Here is a 24,385-nt window from a genome sequence, read left to right as displayed (position 1 = left end):
AAAATAAAAGTTTAGAGCTTCAATAATCAATTTAATATTAAAAACACAACTATTACGTCTTTTTGAAGTGTAAATATTTTAAATAGGAAATATTAAATGAAAGAATTGCTCATTAATACGTGTGTTAGTCGCTAGAAATAATTATGTCAACTGTATTTTACAAATGTATTCTATATTCACAATTATTTTACTTGCTGAATCAAATAAAAATGTTTTTTACTAAGTGATGAAATAGTTTGTGCCGTTGGCTATAATTTAAAAGGATATGTTTTTTGGCTTTATTTCCCTGCTCTGTGTGTATAAACGCGTCTTGAACTTTGTTGAAGTACTTTTACCGGATGTGTGTGCGCCTCATTGTTGGGACGTTAACGCGGCTCCAGCTTCACTCCGTTCTGTGATCATGGCTGCACCGGACCTCAACAGCCATGTTTGCTAATTTAAAACCCAAAGGTTAGGGAATAGTTGTTTATAATTTATCGCTGTGTCATCTTCACCTACGCTTACCCGTTAACACGGAGGGGGTTTAACGCCGTCGGCGCCTCCGGAACCCAAGGACTAAACAGAAAAAAGGTTGGCCTGTTTTGAGTGGAATATCGGTGAAACTTTGGATGGTGGCGGTGTAGGAGGATGATGCTCTGCAGAAATTGTCTGTGTGCGTAAACAATGTAACTTCATCTGGCTGCTAGCTAACGTTAGCCCGTCATCAAATGGGAGTACGCCTCCGTTTATTAATCCGCGAGTCTGTTTTTTGTGAGTTCGTTTTTATTTTTAATAAACCGGCTTGATTTTTTTTGCATTCACCACGGGATGAACCAGCGTGGTTATGGTACCTGCTAACGTCGCAGCCTACTTACTCCGGATAAGGATGCTATTAGTTAGCTTTATCTGTTAGCTTTGTTCTTTTGTGATGATGTAGCTAAATAACCTTGGGGGGTGCTAGGTTGATATTCTCTGTTACATATTCCGGGCATGAAAAGTTGCTGGGAACCTTTCGGACTCGCACTTTAATCTAAGATTAAGGATAAAATGGCCAGCACAGCCGTCTGGCAGCGCTTTAAAGTAGTGGCTGGTTCATTTGAGGGCGCTAAGCTAACGCGGCGCCTGCTGTTGCAACGGCCTCGTTGAATTAGGAAATCAAGATCCCGGAGGACTATCGAAAACTGGTAAACAGCCAGTGCTGTTGTCAACGGTTCTTTAAAATATCAATACATTATTAGTTTATCCCCTCGCCTTCCTCCACTGCCGCCCTGATGATGTTTCGTGCTTGTGTTTGTACCTGTAATGAACATTTTTAGTCTGTGCCCGTATTAGCAGCGCCTCATCAGCGGTAATGATGAGCTCCTACCGTAATATTCGGCTTGTCCATTACACTCGCTCGGGCCTGGCATCTGCTGCTGCTGGCTGCGACATTTTAACGGCTGCTGCCGTTGGTCCCAAAATGCTGTCACAAAATCATTTAAACAGGCTGTATGAAACAAAACAGAAGTTGGTTATTTGTGATTTCTTGAATTTTAATGGAGACTAACGACAGACTAGTGTTGTGATTCTATTTTATTTTATTATTATTATTTATTTTAGATGGACTCGAATAACCATTTCAACTATGGCACCTCAACAAACTCAGGACTGAAACTCTCCTCAGGGGATTCTCTTTATACTAACGGGTCCTCCATGAGTTTTCCTCAACAGGGGAAGAGTGAGTATAACATCATTTAATACACATGTTTCAAACTTAAGGTCTGGGGGCCAAATCTGGTCCGCCCTGTAGACTCTAGAGGGTCACATAAAATCTTCAACATAACAGTTGTGTGCTTAAATATTATTTTGTATTCATCAAATTAAAGCATTTTTATCTGTATTCTGCTACATTGGAAAGATGTTGAACATTATTTTAATAAGTACTCATCGAATGCAGAGGTAGTGACACAAGACTGTGTTGCTCCAAGAATAGGTTGTGATGGTCATATGCGTTTGCCGTTGGAGAGGGGTCAGCATTTGCATCCTGACTTGTCTGCAATTGCAAAAACTGTGACACGTTTGATTTGTTAACTGCTTAACAATTGTATTAAAATTGGGTTCAAAACCTTCCAGAAACTGTCAAGCATGGAAAGTTCATTTGTGCAGCATGTTTCAGCAACAAGGCAATTCAAAGTGCTTTGCAGTAGCTTAACAGGCTGCACCAGTGAGTCTTTAAAATAATTGCTGATGCCCTCCACAATCACATTTAGATAACTGTTGCGAAAAAGGCAAATTAGTATGTATTTTTTACCAAAGCACCAATATAAAAATTTGGCCTAACATTTGATATAAATACTGCAGGTATGGCTGATAACCATTATTTGCCAGTACTGTACATATTACATATATGTCATTGTTCTATTGACACCTTCAAAAAAAAAAAAAACTTCACCCCCTACTTCAGTTAAGCTTCCCAGAATCCTGCACTTCATCACTGTCACATGACCAAACAAATATCACATGACCAACTCCTCCCCCTGCCCTCCGTAGAAACGAATGGCAATAAGACAGAAATCGATATCAGTTGCTGATACCGGCTCAGTTTTATTTATCAGACTGATCTCTCTCTCTCTCTGTGTCTCTCTCTCTCTCTCTCTCTCTCTCTCTCTCTCTCTCTCTCTCTCTCTCTATATATATATATATATATATATATATATATATATATATATATATATATATACACACACACACACTGTGTAGGAAAGCTTAACAAGGGACAAGTGCTGCAAATTACACCATACGAATCATGTGTCTGTCTATATCAAATAAACCTAATGAATAAATGTTTTAAAAAAAATACTAAAATTGTCTGATATCGATGTTGGCGTTAATATTGTGGATCCCTAATTTTTAAAATCTTGGCGCCTTTGTTTGTTGGTCAGTTTATGTATTGTAAAATATAGAACTTCTGGTTAATCAACTACCATGTAAAATTAAATAATTGTCACAACACAGAGAATCATTGCACACATTTCCTGAACTGAACTCCTCTTAATTTATTTCATGGTTTTAGGAATAAACATGTCTTTCTGTTTGAACAGTTTTTTTAAAGCTGTTTCTGCTCTCTAACAGATCTGAATGGCGAAATGAATGTGAATGGCGTCACTACTGTACACGGGTCGAACGTGTCTGGTTCCCACCCCCCGTCAGCTCCTTACCCGCACATGAGCGGCCACCACCAGGGCGGCGTTGGCTACGAATACCTGTGGGGGGGGCTCCCTCAGTATGGCCCCGGCATGGGCTCGTCGTCAGGGCAGGGGGTCCACCAGAAGCAGCCGGCGCCTGGGATTACTCAGTCTCAGTCACAGCACCACTTCCAAAGCCACAGCCAGTACCAACTGAATGGTGGCGTGGAAGCGTCCCACCAGCCCCCCATCGCAGGCCAAACAAACGTCCCTCTAACAGGCAACAGCCAGTATTGGAACAGGAGCAACCCCACCCAACAACAGATGAGTTATAATTCCCCCAGCATGTATGGGAGCTTCCATAGTCAGTCTCATCCTGGCGTTACGCCGTCCCCACATCACCAGCAGCAGACCTTACAACCGCCCGCCCATCAACCGTCTCAGCAGCCCCTCCTCTCCCACCATCAGTCTCACCATCACCACCAGCAGCAGCAGCAGCAGCAGCAGCATTACAGTATGATGACAAATGGGATGCCCTTCTACCAGCCCCCCCAGCAGCAGCTGCCACAGCAATCTCAGTCCCAGACTCGCATAATGCCCCCAGCTGCCCAGAACTTCACCCCACCCCGCGGCAGCCCGCAGCACCACAGCTTGGGCAGAGGGAGCAGCAGCAGTCCTCTGCCGGTGGGGATGTCGCCAACACCAGTTGTGTCACCACCAATACAGGACTGTGGGTCACCCAAAGGTCTCAGCAGGGATCGCAGCCCCCACACTAGCAGTGCAGGGATGTCCTCTCCACTGCAAGGTGACTTTTTCTGATTATGATGGTCATGTTCTCGCTGTTTCCTCAGATCTTCATTTTGATATGTTGCACTGCTGCATGTTGTCATCGCCGCCTTAAGGTTGAAGACATTTTGTGTCTTTGATTTTGATGACAAGTCATACGTTCCTAGTCTACAATCTTATTTCCTCCTTCTAATGTCTGGACATGAGTCATGCTCGTCATATGGTTTTATTTCTGCTTTGCCATTACTGACGTCGTCACCTCTGCTGAAAACTTGCACTTCCTTGTTAACAGAAGCTATAATGGTGATTGTGAAGTCTCCAAAGGAAAAACGGGCTAATTTGTAACTTTAATTGTGCTTCTACTGCATTATTAGGTTAGTTTCAGCTTTTACAGTCTGGCATTGGGGTAGTACCAACATACCACCAGCAGGTGTCACTGTTTTACTTTTGGAAAATAATGTCATCCAGAAGATTTGTTTTTAGGAAGAAGCCTTTTTATTTACAGGAGGGGTGGGCGAATACGGACTTAAAATTTTAACATAACATCTTGTGGTACTATTATGATAACAGCAAAAGTGACAATAAGAGCTGTTTTTGGCTTTTTTAGGGAAACTGTGTTGCGCTACAAGCACAACAACTGCTCTTGAGAAACATTTCTGTTGATAATATGCTTCATTAAAAGTGTGATTTGTATCATTAAGTTGCACAAATTAATTTAATTTAATAATATATTGAAATATATCGGTATTTATTGATGCTCTCATTGAAAAAACATTGAAGAGAAAAAGTAAAAATAACAAACCTGAGCATGCGGGCATTTTTTGCATTGATTAGAATTTATTGTGACAATGATGCATCAAAATTCTTATAAAAAATTTATCATGATAAACAAAATAATGAATACCCATCACTAATTTAGAGTGATATTTAGTTATATTTCTTATAAAGATGTGAAAATCCTTCTGTAAAGGTTGAAAAATCACACTCTAAAATTTTTAGAAAATTAAGAGATAATGAGAAGAGTCTCTCTTCTCCTATGATTACAAATATAAACATGTACAATTTGCTAATCTTCACTAATACCATCAAAAGACTAATTCGAAAATGTTCAACAACAAACCTGCCAAGGAGATTTGCTGATAAAAGATGAAAATGCGGAAAAGCCCCTCATCCCCACTGTTGTTTGATAGAGTATGTAGACGACCTAAGACTTGCTTATGTTTGAAGGACCCTGGCAACCTTGTAAAACTTCAAATTTTAAAACACCAGGACAGTTGTAATAAAAAGCTAAGTGGAGAAAAAAATTAAATTGGGTCATCATGTGATCTTCCAACAGAGAAATTGTTCATGAGGCACAAAGTCAACCTTCTTTCATGACTGTCTCAGTCCAAATACCTAAAACTTGAAGCACAAACCCGAGAAGAGTATGGAGCATAAGAGGCAAACAAGACTTTGACGTCTGTTAAACATTTTAGGAGACTAAATGACGTCCCTTTTTCCTCTCATTGAATAAATGCAACCAAATTATATTATAGATTGAACTTTTGTCTAAATCTTTCAACAAATTTGTCTGCGTCTGCATAATAGGATGTTGTTCATACAGAGATGAAGTACCAAATGTACCATTTATAAATACTTTTGATTGAGTCAACTAATAAGTCAACTAATAATTTTGACATTGTGATTCTCTTCTCCTTTAGGGTTTTCACGTGAAGCTGCTAAGGAAGTTGATGCAAGCCACGCTGGCGGTGAAAAACCACCTATTGTCCTGAGGTCACCAAAGACTGACAGCTACCAACTTAAACCTTCTGCTCCTCATGCGAGTCCTAAAAGCGATTATCGTCAATATTCCGATCAACCAGCAGCTCCGTATCCAGAAGTTACTGCCCCTGTCAGAGATGCAGTCGTTTCCTCACATCTCCAGCATGTGACCTCTCCACTTTCAGCATCAAGTTCAGGGGCCTCGATGTCTCTTATGAAGGCTTCGACTCCACCAGGGGTCTCCACTTCATCTGGATCTCCGTCATCTGCCTCCGGACCTCCTGGAGTGTTAACCGGTGATGTGGACGTGCCCTTCTCTTTGTCTTCTGCTGCTTCTTCAAGAATTTCCTCACCTCCTGTTGTAGTCCAAGGCCTGAGGTCTTCTACTTCGCGAGCGTCGGAAACATCGGCCCTAGGATTCAAGCTTCTGCCACAGGGGCACTCTTCCTCTCTGATTCATTCGAGTGAGAGCATATCTGTTGGCACAGTTTCTTCGGGCCCTCCTGCCTCGTCTTCATCCGAGTTTTTAATTGATCAAACCAAGTCTGTACTTCCTCCTACATCCTCTAAACCTACTTGTGTTTCTTCTTCTGACGTCGTCTCCATCACTTCCCAATCGGCAACCGTCGCATCTCCAGGGTTGCCGATGTCTCACGGGTCCAAGCCAGTTTTGCCGCCATCTATCGCCAATGCATTTGGAGGTCAGCATGACATACCTGCTCCCCCGAGGTTGATATCTGCTCCTTCATCTTTGAGTACAAATTCCTCATCTCCCAGTGTGGCGTCTTTGAAGATTCCAGCGTCTTCACCTTCAACGTTACCTGTCCCCAGCTTATCAGTGTCTGCAGCAGGAACCCCTTCAGTTGGCAGTAAACTTTCTGAACCAACTTCAGCAACATCCCAGTATCGCAAACACACTCCTCCAGCTGTCGACACAAGTCTTTCCACTGCTTTTGCAGCATTGACGCCACCAAGATTGGTGAAAGCGCCTTCTGTCACAGCCCAAACCGGCTCTCCAGTCCGACCTCCATTCACCCTACCTCTAACCACTCAAGCCTCCAGGACTGCACCATTGTCCAGCCCTCCTGCCTTGGTTTACATGCCTCCGCCGATGGGGACGTCTTCTAAAGCTGTCGGAAACTCTGACTCTCCAAACCTCGCAGCTTCTTCTCTGACGTCAGAGCGTCATGCTCCCGGTGAGGAGAAGAGGGAAGTGGAAAATAAAAGGAACAGAAAACCAGAGGAGAGCCTATCCCAGTTGGATTCAGACCTGGTAAGGACTGAATCTCATGTGGCTGCGGTTGAAACCAAGAAGCCGGAAGTCTGCCAGTATAAATCTCCCACTGATCCGCCGGGAAAATCGTTACAAGCGTCTGAAGGAAATCTCCAAAACGCTTCAGATTTAGAGAAGCATGAAGTGAAGAGCAGTATCCTCTCAGGCGCAGCAGACTCTCCTGTGGCGTCTACTCCAATCGGAAAGCCCCCGCATCTCAAAAGCACAAGGTTACAACATCAACCCAATGAAGAAAGCTTTGACATCTCCTCTGAAATTTCTTCTTTTTATGACAAATCAACATTTGACTCCCCCTCTAGACTCTGTGCCAGCTCCATCTTAGAAAAGACCTCTCATATTGATGGCGATGCCTCGTTTTTAGGTGATTCTTCTCAGTTTGACACCTCTCAGCTGGACACCACGTCCTGCGTTGAGCAGGGCCAGTCTGCTACGTTTGACAGCTCCGGAGAAGGCAGCTTCTCGGTGGAGAACTCCAGAGATGACACCATGGAGTCGACCAGGGAAGAGGAAGCCTCCGAGGTGGAGGCGACCAGAAACAGCAGCCAGGTTACAGAAGGTTCAATGCTGGAGTCGTCTTTAGATACAACCACTCAGACCGGAGACTCTGCTGCTGACTCGAGCCACTTGAACAACTCGTGTTTATCTGCATCGTCTCAGCCAGTTTCTCAAGGTACATTGAAACATTTCTGAATTTAAACTTAGATTTTAAGTTTAAAACTAGTTTTTTTCTCTTTGTCTTCATAGAGGGTTCCTAGGTAGACCAGAGAAGTATCACATAGTCTGATATTAAAATATTATCTATATCAAGTGAAGTTTCTGTCTTCAAATCAAATGAAATTGGTGTCAAAATTTTGTGCTGGTTTGTGAAGCAAAAACATTTTTTGTTTATGCCATTGTCACTTTAAAGCTTTTAGTAAATGTTTCCAGAGGTCATAAAAGGTCAACCAGTACCAAACAACTGCTACAAAAATGTGAGTTGCAAAAAGATGGCAAAGTTAATTTATATACATTTTATGTTGTATATATAAAATGTTTTTTTTTTTCCTTAAATCTTAATTATAAGAGCACAAACAAACATTATTGCTGCACCAATGTTCCAATTGTGATTGACAATTTGTTTGATTTTGTAAATAAAGACTGGCCGCTTGTCCTTTAATGACCTCTGGAAATCATTTATTGATAGCAGCACAAACAAAAATGTTTCCTGCACAAACTTTTGACACCAGTTTTGTTTAGTTTCAGGGTTGCAGGGGCGCTTTTAATATCTGTAACGGATTTTAAAAGTAACGGTTTCAAACGGTGCTACCTATCTGTCTTCTGTTTCTATATTGATTTTTAAAAAAGGCTAATTTCATTCTACAAGAGGAATAATTTGTTCTGAAATCTGGAAATAAAAATAAATTTCAGTTGAGATTAAAGGTTCATAATAAAACATTTTTTGTTGTGCATATTTAAAAAAACTTTTGCGGCTCTATTTTGTGTCTTGGATGAAAAGGTTGCTTCAGTCTTATTGGTTGCTCTGTCCACCGCTCCTCCTCTTTTTTTTGTTGTTGTTCATATATTTAAAATCCTTAAATTTTTGCTGTAAATTCAAGGTGAAAATTTCTATTCATGCTTTGAAAATTGCTGTTAAAAAGACAAACTCAGGAAATCTGACGTAAAAATGTGCAGGAACACTGTATCTCCAATATACTTGGATGCTGTTGCTATGTGAATTTTGCAAACAGTTTGTTGTTGTTTTTTGTCTCAGATTCTGAAGGAGGCTGGGAACCGAGCGGACTTGATGCACCAGACTCAGCTGGACCCGTTAAGAGCAGCGCTGACGACGCAACAACCCCGAGTTTCACAGTGAGGGAGGACAACTTTGTCGCCTTTAGTACGCTGGCAGAAAGCGCCGCTGTGCATCCTCTCCAACCGGTAACTGGGCCAACCGGCGAAGCTGCAGGAGATCTTCTGAAGACCACAAGCAAACGACGCAGACCTCGAACTCCAAAGACAGTGCTGGTTACCACTGCAGGTATTCCATATTCTGATTCCTAAGTCAAAGTTAACATCAGATTTCCTTTTACCAAGTAAATCCTGTCTGGGAAAAAAGTTGAAATTGATCAAGTCATTGTTTTAAACTGAAAATTGAATAAAACATGAAAAATATAAATTGTATTAAAATACCTTTCTTAATCATTTATTTTTTGTTTTAATTTTTACTAATAAAAATAGTGGAGCTGATATAAGTTTGCCCACATGCTAAAGAAGTTAGCTTTCTGCAGACCCTGAGGTCATCTACAGCATTCCTTTATTAATTTATGGAATATGCAAGAATGGTAAATGTTGGCAATGCTATAAAAAAGTTTTTTTTTCCTTAAGCTCCTGGGGAGAACTTGCGAAAACCTCGGGTTCGAACACCCAAAGCGGAGAAGATGAAGACCGACGAAGAGGGAGGGATGAAAGAGGAAGGAGCCGTGGGCAGAAAGAGGAAGAAAACGCTCAAGGTTGATGTTAAAGAAACAACAGAGGCGTCAGGGGAGGCTGGCTCTCTCGCACAGGAGGTCGACCCAATAACGGCTGCAATTAATGCCGTTCTGGCCAACGCTTCTGCCCTGAGCACAGTGGTGCAGAAACCCAAGAAGATGAAGCGGGTCAGAAAACAGGACCAGGACGGAAGCGCGGCAGGAGCTCAGAAACGAGATGCAGAGACGACTGCTGACGACGGTGACGAAAACGATGACAGCTCCACTGCAGGTAATGAAGCAAGTCTGCAGATTTGTACGTATTGGGTCACATGGCTCGGTTCCAGGTTTGGTTCTGATTGGGCTCTCTGTCTTAAACAGGCGAATCGAACAGAAGAAGGGTGGCATCAGAAGAGCAGGTCCAGTTCCCGCTGCAGCACGGGTAGCGATCCAATTTTTACAGAAGTTTCCTTTAAATCCTGGGATGAGTTGGAGAATCTGAGTCATTTTATGGAGTCATTTATTTAAACATCATGTAGAAGGAAAACCTGTTTGTTTGCATTAAAATGTCTTATGAGTAGAAACTGTTTCCTAAATGATGCTACTCCAAATTTACACCAACCTCTCTTAATTTTCAGGTGGAAAAGGGAGATTCGTGTGAAGAAAATGGATAACCGCATGAAGGGGGAAACTTGGTATTACACTCCATGTGGAAGGAGGATGAAGCAGTTTCCAGAAATTATCAAGGTGATTTTTTCTATTTTTAAGACGCATGTGTTTTTAAAATCACATGCGTCTTCCTGCTCTTAACTCTGCATCTGTTTTTCCCTAGTGGCCTTTATTTTCCTCTTTCTTCTGTATCGACAAACCTTATTATTCTCTCTCAGTACCTCAAGAAACACTCGGATGGTGTGGTCTCCAGAGAGCACTTCAGCTTCAGCCCACGCATGCCTGTTGGAGACTTTTATGAAGAAAGAGAAACTTCAGAGGTAAACCTTTTTTCTTTTTTTTTTTTGGTTAAATCATACCTTGCAGAAGTATTTAAACCTCTTGAGCTTTTTAATTTTCTTTCATTTTATTGGACTTTTATGTGATGGACATAAACTGAGCATAACTGTGAACTAGAATGAAAATGATTTTAAGAAAAAGCCTAAGGTGCAGCGTTCATTTCCGTCCCATCCCTTTTACTATTGATGTCCCTAAATACAACCAGTACAACCAGCTACCTGCTGATGTCACCTCATGAGTAAGTCAAGTCCACCTTTGTGTAAATTAATCTCTGTATCAATGCAGCTTTTCTGTGAAGGCTTGAAAGGTTCAATAAATAACAAAGGCTAAAAACTGAGGCATAGGTTTTCTGCTAAAGAGCAACGATTCAAAACCTGCAGCCAAAGTCATAATGAAATGGCTTGGATCAGAGATTAAGTCATGTTAGAATGGCCCAGTTAAAGTCCAGACCTGTTTAACTGAAAATCTGTGGTACGACTTGAACATAAATCGGACAAAAGTTGAGTTAATCTGCTAACAAAAATGGTTGAAAATGTATGTTTTTGTGCATTTTTAGCATAATTACAGCCCTGACTGTGTTCTTTCAGTAAATTGTCATTCTTTTGAGTCTGTATCGTCAAGATATGACACAAAAATTGTTTATTAATCAACTACTGAAAAAAATCGATTAATCCGATTTGAGTCCTAAAATGTGCTGTTGAAATACCATCCTTGTGTATGTGTCACAGGGTGTGAAGTGGGTCCTGCTAGCTAACGAGGAGGTCCCATCAATGATCATGGCCATCACCGGTCGGCGTGGTCGACCTCCGAACCCTGACAAAGAGAAACCCCGCCGGATTGGAGCCCTGAAGGCGGGACAAGCGCGCCGCCCGGGTAGACCTCCTAAATTCAACGCCGTCGACCTCCTCAGCAAAGTTGACGCCAAGCTGCTAAATCGTCTGGAGGCCAAGGGTGAGCGAATGTTTGTCGTTTTGGCTCCATTATGCAAGTCGTTCAAAGGAGAGCAGACGTGACTTTCTGCTGTTTCTGGATTTCCAGAAGCTCTCACCGAGGAGGAGAAGGAGAAGCTAGCAAAAATCAAAAAGAAAATGAAAAGAAAGGTACGACCTCCTAGCTGCTTTCTTTCACAGTTGGCTCGTTAAACCGTTCAGATCTCATTATTCTGTTTCTGCTGCTCCGTCGTAGGCCCGAATGAAGAGAAGGGAGGATTTAAAGATTAAGAAGATGAAAGAGGAGAAAAAGAAAGCAAAGGTACTTCAGAACAAGACTAAATAATATTTTGCCCTCCTTTCACGAGTGTCACTTCAGCTTCCTGTCAATATTTTCTGTTGTTCTGGCTTGTAGCTTGAGCAAGACGTCAAACTTCTGGAAGGCGTTGCTGAGCCGTCGGATCCAGCTGCTCCACAGCTCACGCAGTCAGAACCTGCTCCGGAACCCAAAAAGCCCGGCCGTAGGAGAGCAGCCAAAGTTGAAGCCGCTGCACCCGCCCAGCAGCCGTCCGACGAGAAGGTGGTCCAGAGCAACAGAGCGGCCAGCGCCCGGAGCAAAGCCAAGGCCTTGGCTAAAGCCCAGGCGGAGGCGGAGGCAGCAGCGCAGGCCGCTCTGGCGGCGAAGAGGGCGGCGGAGCGGCGAGCGCAGGCCCAGAGACGCCTGGAGGAACGCAAGAGGCAGCAGCTGATTGCAGAGGAGCTGAAGAAGCCCACAGAAGACATGTGTCTCACTGACCACAAAGTGAGTTCCTACTGAGCCCGGTTTAGTTGAACTCTTTGAATCTTTTGAGTTTTTAAACTAAAACTCTACGTCCTCCAGCCTCTGCCGGAGCTGAGCCGTGTTCCCGGTTTGGTTCTTTCTGGAACGGCGTTCGCGCATTGCCTGGCGGTGGTCGAGTTCCTGCATGGCTACGGAAAGATAATCGGCATCAATGTGCCGAAGGACATTCCCAGCCTCTCCACCCTGCAGGAGGGTCTGCTCGGTCTGGGCGACAGCCAGGGGGAAGTCCAGGACCTCCTTATAAAGCTGGTGGAGTCAGCGCTTCACGATCCAGGCCTCCCGTCCTACTACCAGGTGAGTAAGCTACTTTAAGACAAGCATTTTTAACACATGAACAAGCACCAACATGTTTTAATTCACATACTCTAATCCCAATTCACAGTCCGTGAAGATACTTGGGGAGAAGTTGGTTGATTTGGAGCTGACCCGCAACACGGTCTCAGAAGTTCTCCGCATCTATTTGGAGTCTCACGGCTACGAGACGGAAGTGTGCAACACGCTGAGGACCAAAACGTTTCACATCCTTCCTCCTGACACCAAGGCAGCCATCCTGGGTTTCCTGGTGGAGGAGCTGAACAGCAGCAACATCGTGATGAGGTCAGGCCCGCGCAACTTCCTGCTCTAATAACACCCAACACAAGTTCAGTTACTTTCCTCCCATTAGCTTTAAGGTTTTAATGATTCATCTCAACTTATCTAGTATATATTGAAACTTATATAGTATATTTTGAAACTAAGGCGTATATTTACAAGTTTGAATTTATTGTGGGTTTTCTCTAATCCACTACATGCACCCCATAAAACATTTGGTAAAATGTCTTTTAGGAAGAAACCCCAAGCTTTTTGTAGCCATCAGTAAGATTGTTGGTGAAATTCTGACTGAGTATTAGACCACTTATCAGAACTACTTTTAATTTAGCTTTAAAAGTAGTTCAACAGGTCCACGTATCGGAAGCTTAATATTATTCTGCTTCAACCACACCCTCATCTCACCCCGTTTACAATCTACGTTCTTAGGCTGCGATTACCGCTAAATATACCTTGTATTAGTTAGCACCATCTGCTCTACTTGCTGTGGTTTCCTGGTTCTCTTTTGGTTTGTTTTTCTCTCTTTCTGAAGGAGTAGAAGCAGACGTCTATGATGTTTACTTGTATCCTGTTGATTTTTCTTTCTCTCCTCTAATCTCATTTCTTTCTTTTCTTTTGACCTTTTACTCCACCTTTCCCTTTCTTATTATTTTTTTTTCTTTTCATTCTCCACTTCCAGTGCATTTGGAGCGTTGCAGTGAAAGCTGTAATGCTCCACTTAGGAAAGTAAGTTGAATATTTATAGACTTTGAAACAGAAATCCCTAGCAGGAACCCAACCAGTCGAAATGAAAACCAGTTTTCATTTCCAATGGTCAAATATGAAACCAGAATTATGCCGGAAGCTTGAAGGCTTCAAAAATGTCAACTTGATAAATGACATTTGACCACATACGAATGAGCCTGTCTCATTATATTTGAGTCCAAATTTATATTTTTGATCTTGTTTGGATTAGAGAAAATCCACATTGTAATGAAATTAAAGTAAAAGCCGAGAATTAAGGACATCCATGCAGGTTATGGACGTTTGTAGCTATTTTGATGTTCATAACATGGCTGACTTTGTGTGTTTCAGTGACATTGACAACACGTTGGAGAACATGGCAACATACAGGAAGAATAAATGGATTATTGAGCGAAAACTTCGCAAGTATGATCATTTCTCCTCCTCCCCATTTTTTTCTTAAAAAGTGGAGTCCTCTGATTTTATCAGATGTCCATTAAAAACTAAATTATGTCACTGATGTTTGGATTCTCCCTGCCAGACTGAAGCCGGTGCTGGCACGTCGCACCGGACGCTCGGAGGAGGAGCTGTGCTTCGAGGAGAGGCGGCGCAGCGCCAGAGTCGCCGAGGAGGAGAACTTCAGCCTGGAGGAGAGCGGATTGGTCCTGGAGAGAGGAAGCAGGCGCGCTCGCAAAGAAGAACCCAAACTCAGCGATGTGGGCATCTGCTCTTGTGTTTTAGAGTTAAACCTCAGCCGCCATATTTATCCAGTTTTCTCTTTGTTGCAGAGTGAGAGCCCCACCACTGCCAGCATTCCTGAGCTTGAAAGGCAAATAGATAAGCTAACTAAGGTAAGCCTGATACAGCTCAGACACGGCTGCTTTTGTTTTGGCAAAGACTAAATCAGATGTTCTTTTTCTTCTTCCTCTGCAGCGTCAAGCGTTTTTCCGTAAAAAGCTACTCCAGTCGTCTCATTCCATGCGGGTCGTCATGCTGGGTCAGGACCGTTACCGCCGCAGATACTTGGCCCTTCCTCACCTCGGTGGAGTTCTGGTGGAGGGACCCGAGGAGCTGCTGAGTGAGTCCGAGGCTCTGCTGGGCTTTAAGGCTTTACTCTCGTTTTCTACAGGGTGTCCGCACATCTTAAAACCTTCGAAAAAGCCTTGAATTTATGCATGTAAAATTAAGACCTTAAATGTCCTCAATTCTGTAGAAAAAAGTAATTTGGCCGTACATAGCTAAATCACAGGTCATAAATTTTGTCTTGGAACAAATCTCGTATATTATATTTGTATGTTTTTCTCATGAGACTTTTCTGTCGAGCATAAGTTTGCAGGCACCTCATTGCATTCTAGCTCGTTAGCTTTTTTGTGCTCATCATCATGAATGAAGTTTGTACATTTCTTTGGCGATGCAGGTCTGAAATTTCATTCATATTTGCCTTAACGTCTTAGAAAGTCTTACATTTCTTTAATTTTTACACCTCCATCTTGCAGCTTCAGCAGAAGTCTTTGTTGCCGAGGTTCCTGTCACATTCCTGAAAAAGGAGCCCAAAGTGGAAGAGATCCCAGTGCCAACCTCTCCACCCGCTCCCGCTTCGCCCTCTGCCACGCCGAGCCAACCTCAGACCGCCTCTGTGGAAGACGACCCGCTTCCCGGCACCGCGTCCCTCATGAGCACACAGAGGGGCCGCGGACGCCCCCGGAAAATCAAACCGGAAGTCGAGCTGCACCTCCGCACAGCGAAGATCCGCCGGCGGCGTCGGAGCAGCGTCAGGTCTGTGGGAGAGGAGGGGCCGGGGTCGCCCAACAGCGGCCTGCTGGACCTCACTCAGGCGGCGTTCAAGAGCTGGCTGAGCCAGTCGCAGGACGTCATGACCAACGGTGGCGGCCCTGGGCCGGCGGGGGACGCTCCTGAAGGCGGCCGCTCAGAGGAGAGCATCAAAGAGATGGCGGAGAAGCACGGACAGTGGTTCAACCTCCTCCCCAAGCAGCCGTGTGACGATAACTCTCTCACCGAGCCCCAAACGCCGGCGTCACCGGGTTCCCCGCCCAAACTCCTCCCTCAGATCCCGAGTGCGCTGCCTGCGCTTGCTGCGCCGCTCATGGAGGTTCGCCACTGCAGCTCAAACACTTTTTAAAGCAGTTAATACTCGGAGCCGATATTAAAACCAGACCCTCTCTCCTCTTTAGCATGACCAGCTCCTGCCTACTTTGACTCCTGCTGACCCCGTGACCCCAGCAGCACCTCAGGATGGTCCCCCCACCGATCTGGTTCCTGCTGCTCCACCCACAGCCTCTCCGCCTCCACCAGCTGCCATCGCTTCTCCTCCAGCTGCTCCGGTTACTCCCGGACGGCCCGCTCGGAGGCGCAGGCGGGGCAGCAGTCCGGCCCGCAGGGGGCCCCGCGGTGCAGCGGCAAAACGCCGCGGCCGCCCGCCAAACGCCGTGTTCCAGGAACTGGAGCAGCAATACTTCACACAACTAGTGGTGAAGCCCATACCAGCATGTATGTTGGGGTTTTTGTTTGTTTTTATGCAGAATAATGTGGCTGTTAAATAGTTTGTCAAAAGTGAAATATACAAGCTGCTTCAAAAGTGTTTGAATGTTGTGACTTTACTACTTTAGTGCATTTCATTGGACTCTTAGCCAACTTTATTTATATAGCAACTTCCAGCCGATGGCAATTGGAAGTGCTTATACATAGAAGTTAAGAAAAAACTCATCGAAACAGATTTAGATTAAACAGATTTAAATATAAAGTAAATTAAAATCTTGGAAAATAAAAAAAACTATTTTTTAAATAGAACAGGTGACTGCATTCCTGCAGTGAATCAGAAGCTTGTTCCACTTTTCTGGTGTATAAAAACTGAGTGCTGCTTCAGCATGTTTAATTCTGTGTTGGTTTGATTCAGCTGATCTTAAAGGTCTTAATGGTTTATAGCATTGAAGAAGATTAGATATGTAGTTTGGGCTGTTACTGGTAAGTACTTTGTAAACCATTAGTGAGATTTTAAACTCAATTTTATGTGATAGGCCAACACTAATAAGTTAAAAAATGTGGAGTTAAAGTAGAAGAATGCATGCTTTCCAATGCTTGTTGTATTGTCTTCTTACAAATACAAATCTGAGAAGTGTGGAATGGACTTCTGCTCATCCTAGCAGAGTCAGTCCTTCCTAAAATTGCTGTTGTGTTTCCTGATTTGCGTTCCAGCTATGGTGCGAGGATGGTGGTGGATCAAGGATCCAGAGGAGCTCTACCACACGCTGCAGGCACTCCATCCACGCGGCATCCGGGAGAAAGTTCTCCACAAGCATTTGGCCAAACACATGGAGAGCTTAGCTGAGATGTGCACCAAACCCATTAACGGTGAGACCACCTTCCTGTCCGCCTTTCCCTAGTTACCCCCCTGCACACCCGTCGCTACGTCTCCCCTCACTTGTCCTCTCTGCGTAGATCCACTGTTTGAGCTGAAGACGGAGGACAAAGACGTGCTGCTGGAGGCGCTGCAGCAGCCCTGGCAGGTGCAGGAGAAGGCGATGGAAGTGGATGTCAGCGCCCTCCAGTGGGTGGAGGACCTGGAGCAGAGAGTCATTGCTGCTGATCTACATTTAAAGGTTTAAGACAAACTGAAATTCACTTTTTAAAATGGTTTATAAATGTGTTGAGATTTCTAAAAACATAAAATGTAATAGTCGTGTGAAAGTGTTGATGTGTTTTAGTAACTGTATTGTTTGTCTTTAAGGCTCTTCCTCAGGGTGCTCTGAACGAAGCTGAAAACAGCACAGAAACGCCAGTGACTGAATTTCAGGTGAGCTCTCGAATGTTCAGCCCAAAACAACTCGCCGTCTTTCTGCCAGGGTTTCTGTGGGCCTCTGAAATCCTTGAAAATGCTTGAATTTCAAGAAGGTGTTTTCAAGGTCTGAGAAGTGCTTGATTTCTGTATAAAGTCCTTGAAAGTGCTTGATATTTTATCTGCACATTTCTGTAATAAAGTTCAGTTCAGCTGTCAGGAGAAAATACACCTTACAGAAAGTCAAGTTATTATTTATATTGTGTTTTTAAGCATTTACCTCAACAGAAACCAATTTGTTCAATGCAATGAATATTTACTATTCCTAATGGCTCGATGAGTTATTGATCTGTGTAACTGAAATAAAGGTGGTTTTTTTATTTTATACATTAGTTATTGAAATTGGGAGACTTCTTCTTCTTTGTTGTTAAATTTGTGTTTTGTTCTCACACCAGTCAAGAGTTCAGGGAGTGTATAAAACTACATTTTTAAAACATAAAATGATATATTTTAGTGTACATTGTCCCTGCTGTGTAGAAAATCATCACATGACATTAACAGTAATAAATGATGGCTGTGAATTGAAACTGTTTTTTTTTTGTTTTTTGTTTTTTTTAAGTTAATTTGCATTGTTTTCATCTCCAAAGTGCTGGAAAAGTTTGAAAGCTTTCCTTGAAAAGTGCCGTGAATGTTTCCTCTCTTTCCAGCCTTACACCATCCCAGACTCGGACTCCACCCGCGACGACCTGCAGTACTACGAGCACGACGTGGACCCCCGCGACGACTGGATCGTGCGGACCAAGAAGGAGTGGTCCGGTTTGCCCCGCATCGCCACGCACCCGCTGGACCTGGCCGTGCTGCGGCTCGCCAACCTGGAGAGGAACATCGAGAGGCGCTACCTGAAGGAGCCGCTGTGGAACCCGTCGGAAGTGATGCGCCTCGCACCGCTCACCCCGACACCTGGAGAGGAGCTCTCTCTAGACGTGTTCAGGTGGGAAGGAGCGGTTCAGCATCACAGAAGAGTTTAGAGACGCGTGTAAACGATTAATGAGAACAACCGTGATGAATCAGTTCTTTGAATTATTTATTTTGAGAAGGCAAAAAGTGAAAACGGGAAAGAAAAGTAAAACAAATGATCATGTTCCCTGGCATGCAAGATCAAAGATTCAAGATCTTGTGATTTCCTGCCCCTAATTCCTAATCGTCAGTGTATTTTGTAATCAATAAAGTAAACAGACTAATAAAAAGGCCATTTTCTAAAAGAACATGTCAACACTGTACAAAAAATACACAAATTTTATTTTTAATAGAAAAAAGTCCTGCCTATAAATCTGATTTACTCAAAACTCCTCAAATGAAAATTTCAGCATTATTCTTTTTTTTAATCCTATTAAACACCTTTTTGCTATTCAATTAATAATCAGTTAAAATATGAGTTAATAGATCATCCCTTCACCGTATTTAGAAAGTAGAAATGTCTGAGCTTTTCATATGTTCAGGTTAGATTGTTTTTTTTAAGCTGCAGTAGCATGCTTTGCTACAAATGATCAATTGTGCACCAAAGAAATGTCATATTGTTCAATTTTAGACGAAAAATGTTGATTTTAAAAAACAAATGCATCATTTTTATCTCTAATATCTTTTATAGTATCTCTAATATTGTATAAAATAAGCTTAAGTTGTTAAATAAAAAATCTGCAGAATGTTTTTTTTTTTTTTTATACGATTAATCGATCACCAAAATAATCATTAGTTCCAGCCTGATAGGCGTGTTGTAACGGATTTGTGGCCGTTTTCTGTTTCAGTCTGGAGAGTGAGATCACGTCTCGACTGCGGACGTGGCGACAGGCTCTGGACCGCTGCCGCAGCGCGCCGCAGCTCTGCCTCTGCGTGTTTCAGCTGGAGAAGGCCATCGCCTGGGAGAGATCGGTCACCAAAGTGGTGAGAAGACGTGTTTCATTGTGACGGATTAAGACAATGGAGTCGTTTTGGTTGATGGAAACTTGATTCATCCACACCAATCAGGTTTTCAACTGGTGAAGAAAATCATGTGGTACATTTTGACCCAGGCCTCTTCTGACTTTCACTGTAACTGTAAAGGTTCAGGTTTGTGGAGAGTATGAGGAGTAATTGTCCTCAAAAATAGTCTTTTGAAAAAATATGCATAAGTTTCTTTGAATTTCATAGTTGTACATTACATCGTGTTGGTCTACGACCTGGATTTTTAACTAAATGCTCTCAGTCTGTGATTAAATATGAATATTTTTCCAGATTATCTACACACGATTGTCACTCTAGGCTTTTTTTATTATTATTTTTTTATGTGTAGACCTGCCAGGTGTGCAGGAAGGGGGACAACGACGAGTGCCTGCTGCTGTGTGACGGCTGTGATCGAGGTTGCCACATGTACTGCCTGAAGCCCAAAATCACCCAGGTTCCAGAAGGAGATTGGTTTTGTCCAACCTGTGTCCCTAAGGTGATTTGGAAGCAAAGAAAATATCTTTTTGTTTCTATGTCCAACCATACCGTCTCGTTTCTGACATGTTGGATTTTTTTATTTTTTATTTGTTTAAGATGGAAGGGGAGCTGCAGAGCTTGTCCAAAAAGCGCACCAGGACGAAGAAGAGGAGGTATGAAGAGGACAGCAGTGAGGACGAGACCACAAAAAGACGCAGCGGCGGCATGACAACGCGGCACAAGGAGGCCCCTGTGCCTTCATCTTCATCGTCTACCCGTTACTCTGGAGACGGAGGCGGCGGCAGCAGCAGTAGTAGCAGCAGCAGCAGCAGCAAACGCCGGCGCATAACGACACGCAACCAACCCGACCTCACCTTCTGCGAGTGAGTCGCTGTTCAGCCCCGCCGGATTCCTCAAACATTGTTCCTGTTCTTCTTTTAGATTTTAAAATGAAGTCGATGAGATAAGTTGGTGATCGTTGGCTCAATTTCCCACCAGGATCATTCTGATGGAGATGGAGGCTCATGCAGACGCCTGGCCGTTCCTGGAACCCGTCAACCCCCGACTGGTGCCGGGCTACCGCCGCATCATCAAGAACCCCATGGACTTCCTCACCATGAGAGAGAGACTGCTGCAGGGAGCGTAAGAGAAGGGACTCTTGTCTTATAGCTTTCACACACTGGATTTCATTACAGTTCAGATTTAAGGGAAATAATTCCCATAATACTCCATTTGACTTTAACAAATTAATCTGTTAATTCAGGTGGATAATCTACTACTTGTATAAAGTTATGTATGTGAATATTTTTTCAAAAATTATTGGCACCAATAATAATGTTTGAGATTACACATTCTTCATCACTGCCTCCTCTCTCTACACAGCTAACAGGAAGTGGTAAAATATTTCAATAAAAAAGGGGAAGCTGCTGAAACATCCATCGATGGATATTCCTTGCATATAAATATAAATATATTTGACATAATGTCTGTTTTTGTGGTGTTTAACATCCTCAACCCTGAAGGAATCAGCGATTTTTTTATTTATTTATTTATTTATTTTAATTAATTTTTTTATTTTTTTTTGTTTGTTTGTTGAGGGAAAACGAAAATATACTGGTGCAGCTAACTGAAATAATAGTATTGAAAAATTGAACCAGGTGAAGCCAAAACTGTGCAACATGGAGTTTTTTGGTCTGAAATGCAAAATGTTCATATTTTTTTCTACTGTTTTGACTTGATTTCTGCTTTGATTGTGTTGATTTTTCAGCCAATTGCCTTTTTTTGAGTCTGTATGCTCCAGTTAACAATTAATCGATAAACTTAAGTTAGCTGGCGATTATTTCACTAATCGTTTCATCACTGAAACTGATTGTTTCATCCCTGGATGATCATATCCTAACTGAAATGTGCCACAGAGTATGTAGCTCTTCCAAAACGATATTAATCTTCAGACATGAAGGATTTGCTTGTAACTCTTCCTGGTTCACGCCTCACCCTCCTCTCTTCTTCTCCTCTCCAGTTACTGCAGCTGCGATGAGTTTGCGGCCGACGCTCAGCTGGTCTTCAACAACTGCGAGCTGTTCAACGAGGACACGTCGGAGGTGGGCATGGCGGGTCACTCCATGAGGCGCTTCTTCGAGAGCCGCTGGGCGGAGTTCTACTCCAACAAGGACAAATAGGAGCCTGCCAGGTTCGGCCTCAGGGTGGCGCTGTGGACTGTTGCTGCACTTTCCAGTGCTGCAGAGACTGGCTGGAGTCCTGCTCCGGCCTCCTGTATTATCTCATGTATAGGTATATATGTATAGGTTTTGGCTCTTTGTCTGTTATCGTTTCCTGGACAGGTCGAATCTTTTTCTACCACCGTTCCCCCCCGTCTCTCCACCTCGGTCCCTCGTCCCGTGTTCCTCCCGTCGCGTCCCATCAGGCCGCTCGGCCGGCTCCACACTCGCACTGAAGGTCAGAGTGTGACCTTGTCACCGCATCCCGGACCTGCTCGGCGCCGCCCGACGACTGAACGCATCCAGACTCTTCTGAGCATTTCTTACCTGTTGTTTGGAAATGTAATGTAACGTGGTCTTATGCCTAGGAGTAACTTTTTCAATGGCTCACTATATTTTTATTATATATTATATATATAAAGATTACAATAGCTGGGATTATTTAATAGCAATAGCTCGTAGTGAATGTGTACAGACGACCCAATAGAGATGTTTAGACATTTTATGAAAAAAAAAAAAAAGGCCAGTGAAACTTAAAGGAATCTGTTGTTGGACTGTCACCAGTAGATGTTGTATAACCTCCACTTAAAGTCACACACACGCACACACACACGACACCAGTTGTATACGTAATTTTACCCACAACCTCCCCTGCTGCTCTTGTGGGAAACACTCAGAAGCTGGAGGGCTTTTAGATTCGGTCCGTTGTAGACTCGTAGACGTCGCTGTGAAGAGCAAAACGTTCTGCGGCCAAGAAGCGTTCTCGCACCTGTAAATAGGCTGTGCTGATTGGACACTAGGAGGGAGTTTTTGCTGTCGTCGTTTGCAGGTTTTAGGAGCGTCTGTGCATGTTTTACACATCAAGTCCGCAGCTGCAAAGCCCGCTCTGGAGCGGGGTTTAAATTCAAGCTCACATTTTGTTTTTAGCTCATTACATTGGATTAAAAAAATAAAAATATTTAAAGCAGATTGAAGTTTGATTTTAAAGTCTAGAATATCTCAAGAGCTGATTTTTGATGTACTGGGCGCATTTCTGCCTTCTTCCTCTGTCTTACATTCCTTTTCATTGGTTTATTATTGTTTATCTTTTTTTGGGGGCCAATGTATGACGCTGCACGGTTGGTTTGCCACGAAGGTGACGGGATGACTCCACAGTCTGGGTTTATTTAAACTTGCTCCTTACACTGAACTTTATTTTTTTCTTTTGCATTTTTCAGAAAATGTATTAAAAAAAAAAAAAGACATGACAACCAAATGTGGTGTTAAGTGAATTTTTAATAATGTACAGTTTTGGTGACTTTAAATTTGATTCTTTATATTTTTAGGACCAATTCATCATTTTTAAGAGGAGGTATTACAGGACTCTGTTGTATTAAGGTGATGTAACACGTGTGCATCTGTAGAATGTACTGTGAGTTGAATAAAAACACATCTTGTAGAGAGGAGTTGTTCTGCTGCTGTTTCTTTGGTTCTTTTTTCACTTTAATTCTAATCAGGTACCAGAAACCATCTGTAAATAAAGATAAAATAAGAACGCATGTTTTAGCCGTTTTTCAGCCAAGATTGTGTCCAAACAAGAAATTTAACTTTGATTTCAAATCTTCACACACTTCATATTTCTCAAAAAGGAAAAAAAAAAGGAAAATACTTGCAGTGATTCTACTTATTTTTGTCCAAAAAAACCTAGAAATGGAACAGTTCAAATTTTTAGGGGTTATCTTGGATTCACAATTTTTTTTAAATAAGTGAAATCTTGTAAGAAAAATTTTCAATTTACTTGCTAAACATTTGTAAAACCAGCTAAAATTTCAACATTGATTATGTGCAAAGATATCGATTTTATAATTAAAGTATTTCTTATTCCATAGTTTTGTTTTGTGATTTTTATCCCTGCATTTATTATGTGCTTCAACATCAACGCGCCACAGTTCCCACAAGTCTGAACCGGAAGTGATCCGCGCCACAGAGCCGCCATCTTGTTAGGCAAGAGTAGCACAAAGAGTTGATGAACTATGGCTTTCAAAAAGTTTAAGACTTGATAATTGCTCTGTACTTGTATTGTTAGATATGAACCAGGCGGGAGCTAGTTCTTTATTGTTGTCATAGCAATTCCATAGCAACTGTCATGACTGTTACGATACTTACCAAGATGGCTGTCAGCTACGAAAGTTCCCGAAAATATGATGTCACATCAGAGCTATTTATCAGACTAGCTGGAAATTAGCCACCTGGCTATAATCTCATGTATTTACATGTTAGCGTTCATTAATATGTTTTGTCCTTCCATGTTTTATAAACTTTGAACTTGACTGTGGAAAATGTTAAAATTATTTGTGTCCCATAGAAATATTGGGAGCATCTGTTATTTATTTTTTTTTCTTCTTCTTTCTTTTGTTATTTATTTATTTTTTTCATAACATAAAAAGTCCTGCCTGGAGCACATGCTGCTGGAAACATCCTGCCGTCACTTCCAGCTGCTCAACTCTGATGGAGGCTCCAGATTCAAACTCACTAATGAATCTACAATCAAAATCAGGAGAAACAACATGATTTTTCTTTTTCCCTTTTACCTTACATTCATTTCCAGAGTCTGTACCATATATCCAGTGCTTCTATTAATTCCCCGTTGCTCTGTAGCGCAAAGCCCTGAGTTTGCACTTCGAGTGTATGTGTGAAAATAGCGTCAGTGTCAGCACTCTGGGTGAGTGAGGCGGCCTGAAAACTCCTCACGCCAGCGGGTTCCAGAGCGGCACATTTGGGGCTTACCGCCACAAAGGGGGGGATAACAGTCACACAGTTGCAACAGTGAGGAGGGGGTAATCCATGACATAATGGGGCACACCAGCAGAAATCCACCACCATCACGTACCGGTCATTGCTGCCCCTTCACTCGGGTC

At 42.8% G+C, this 24,385-nt stretch overlaps 1 protein-coding gene across 5 annotated transcripts; it reads left to right on the top strand.

The window, feature by feature from the left end:
* Positions 1 to 271: 271 nt before the first annotated feature.
* Positions 272 to 22,928, top strand: baz2a (bromodomain adjacent to zinc finger domain, 2A). Of its 5 annotated transcripts, XM_016678779.1 has the most exons (31): positions 272 to 570; positions 1,579 to 1,696; positions 3,091 to 3,948; positions 5,630 to 7,193; positions 7,284 to 7,654; positions 8,735 to 9,001; positions 9,349 to 9,723; positions 9,813 to 9,873; positions 10,070 to 10,178; positions 10,319 to 10,420; positions 11,168 to 11,390; positions 11,478 to 11,539; positions 11,625 to 11,690; positions 11,784 to 12,170; positions 12,249 to 12,503; positions 12,592 to 12,806; positions 13,872 to 13,946; positions 14,062 to 14,236; positions 14,309 to 14,371; positions 14,454 to 14,598; positions 15,017 to 15,630; positions 15,713 to 16,028; positions 16,734 to 16,889; positions 16,977 to 17,137; positions 17,266 to 17,331; positions 18,021 to 18,304; positions 19,119 to 19,254; positions 19,643 to 19,789; positions 19,888 to 20,153; positions 20,269 to 20,412; positions 21,290 to 22,928. In XM_016678779.1, exons 2-31 carry the CDS (start codon positions 1,579 to 1,581, stop codon positions 21,447 to 21,449), a joined length of 7,941 nt encoding a protein of 2,646 aa, XP_016534265.1. In that variant the 5' UTR covers positions 272 to 570; the 3' UTR covers positions 21,450 to 22,928. The 5 variants fall into 5 exon arrangements, with proteins under 5 accessions (XP_016534265.1, XP_016534262.1, XP_007566388.1 ...); XM_016678776.1 differs by having other exon boundaries at positions 273 to 450; positions 5,630 to 7,654; XM_007566326.2 differs by having other exon boundaries at positions 273 to 570; positions 5,630 to 7,654.
* The last annotated feature ends 1,457 nt before the right edge of the window (positions 22,929 to 24,385 follow it).

The sequence above is a fragment of the Poecilia formosa genome, unplaced genomic scaffold, assembly GCF_000485575.1.
Source record: "Poecilia formosa unplaced genomic scaffold, Poecilia_formosa-5.1.2 Scaffold190, whole genome shotgun sequence".
Taxonomy (NCBI): Eukaryota; Metazoa; Chordata; class Actinopteri; order Cyprinodontiformes; family Poeciliidae; genus Poecilia; species Poecilia formosa.
This window is presented reverse-complemented; position numbering and strand designations above follow the sequence as displayed.

Bases quoted from the DNA above. Each gene is read 5' to 3' on its own strand.
- baz2a (XM_016678776.1), top strand. From the start codon at position 1,579: ATGGACTCGAATAACCATTTCAACTATGGCACCTCAACAAACTCAGGA. The intron at 11,691-11,783 runs GTACTTCAGAAC...TCTGGCTTGTAG, and splicing joins AGGAGAAAAAGAAAGCAAAG to CTTGAGCAAGACGTCAAACT. The intron at 14,599-15,016 runs GTGAGTCCGAGG...TCCATCTTGCAG, and splicing joins GGGACCCGAGGAGCTGCTGA to CTTCAGCAGAAGTCTTTGTT.